Here is a 1,586-nt window from a genome sequence, read left to right as displayed (position 1 = left end):
ACACTCACACACACACACACAATATGTCACCTAAAATATCTTTTGGCCAAAAAGACCATATGTATATGTATATATATATTTAGGAGAAAAATTGTGTTGAATGACAGGTGTCATTTAAGAAGTAATTATTGTCAATAAATCTATGATGCTCCATCACACAATAGAAACTCCAAACGTTTTGACCCAAAGGTAGGGAAATTTTGAAGTCAGAACAAATAAAAACTGCCTATAGATAAGAGTAAGGAAAAAACTTAATAAGGAGAGTTCCTAAAATTGCGTAGAGATGCTGAATCCAAAGAAGAAAAGAAAAATGGAAATCCCAAGAAACAAATAGAAGAAAATTTTATTCCACAATGATCAAAGAATCACAGTTTCTGGTTCTGAGGCTTTGAGTTATACAATCCAGAGGACTAGGGTATTTGGTCTTTTAAACTTGGCATAAAGTAGAATTTCTTCAGAGCCCCTTTTATATCTTGATTTCTCAGACTGTAGATGAAGGGGTTCAGCAGGGGTGTGACCACAGAGTACATCACCGAGGCAATGGTACTTGAATGTGAGGTGTGAGTAGCAGCAGAGCTAAGGTAAACTCCTAAGGCTGTAAAATAAAATAGGGAGACAACCAATAGATGGGACACACAGGTTGAAAATGCTTTATATTTCCCTTGAGCTGATGAGATTTTACATATGCAGGAAGCTATTTTAGAGTAAGAGTAAAGGATTCCGGCAAAAGGACCAATACCCATCAGGACAGTTGCAAAATGCATCACTATGTTATTAAGAAAATTGTCAGAACTGGCAAGTTGTACCACCTGACTGAGTTCACAGAAAAAGTGGGGGATTTGCATTTCTGGACAGAAGGACAGTCGCAGCACCATTAAGCTGTGCAGCAAGGAATACAAGGCAAGCAGCACCCAGGATATCAGAACCAGCAGTTCACAGAGCTGGGGGCTCATGATGACCATGTAGTGCAAAGGGTGGCGGATGGCCACATACCGATCATAGGCCATCACTGTCAGGAGAATGTCATCTAATTCTGCAAAGAAAATGTGAAAATACATCTGGGTGATGCATCCTTCATAGGTGATACCTTTGCTCTGTGTCTGGATGTTCCACAGCATCTTTGGGATGGTGGTGGAGGTGAAACAGATGTCTACAAAGGACAGGTTAGAGAGGAAGAAGTACATGGGGGTGTGGAGGTGGGAGTCTGAGCTGACAGCCAAGATGATGAGCAGGTTTCCAAACACAGTGATCAGGTACATGGAGAGAAAAAGCCCAAATATGAGGGGCTGTAGTTCTGCTTCCTTTGAAAGTCCCAGAAGAAGAAATCGTGAAACTTGTGTACTGTCACTTGTTTCCATGGGGTGCAGGTGACTACCAGGAAAAGGAGAATAAGCACAATTTTCACTCATAATAATTCACATAACTGAAATACTGCAATTTCTTTTTAGCCCTCAAAAAGTTGATGTTGATATTTTATTTGCAGATAAGTTCTCTTTTAGACTATGTGTGTATGTTGAGCCGCTTCAACTGTGTCTGACTCCGTGCGACCCCAAGGACCATAGCACACATAGACTCCACTGTCTATG

General features: G+C 40.6%; 1 protein-coding gene across 1 annotated transcript; it reads right to left on the bottom strand.

The window, feature by feature from the left end:
• Positions 1–410: 410 nt before the first annotated feature.
• LOC136156006 (olfactory receptor-like protein OLF4) lies at positions 411–1,358 on the bottom strand. Its single transcript, XM_065918330.1, has one exon. It carries the CDS (start codon positions 1,356–1,358, stop codon positions 411–413), a length of 948 nt encoding a protein of 315 aa, XP_065774402.1.
• Between the last annotated feature and the right edge of the window lie 228 nt (positions 1,359–1,586).

The sequence above is a fragment of the Muntiacus reevesi genome, chromosome 1 (assembly GCF_963930625.1).
Source record: "Muntiacus reevesi chromosome 1, mMunRee1.1, whole genome shotgun sequence".
NCBI classification, from domain to species: domain Eukaryota; kingdom Metazoa; phylum Chordata; class Mammalia; order Artiodactyla; family Cervidae; genus Muntiacus; species Muntiacus reevesi.
This window is presented reverse-complemented; position numbering and strand designations above follow the sequence as displayed.

Excerpts from the sequence above, each read along its gene's own strand:
- LOC136156006 (XM_065918330.1), bottom strand. The coding sequence starts at position 1,358 with ATGGAAACAAGTGACAGTACACAAGTTTCACGATTTCTTCTTCTGGGA.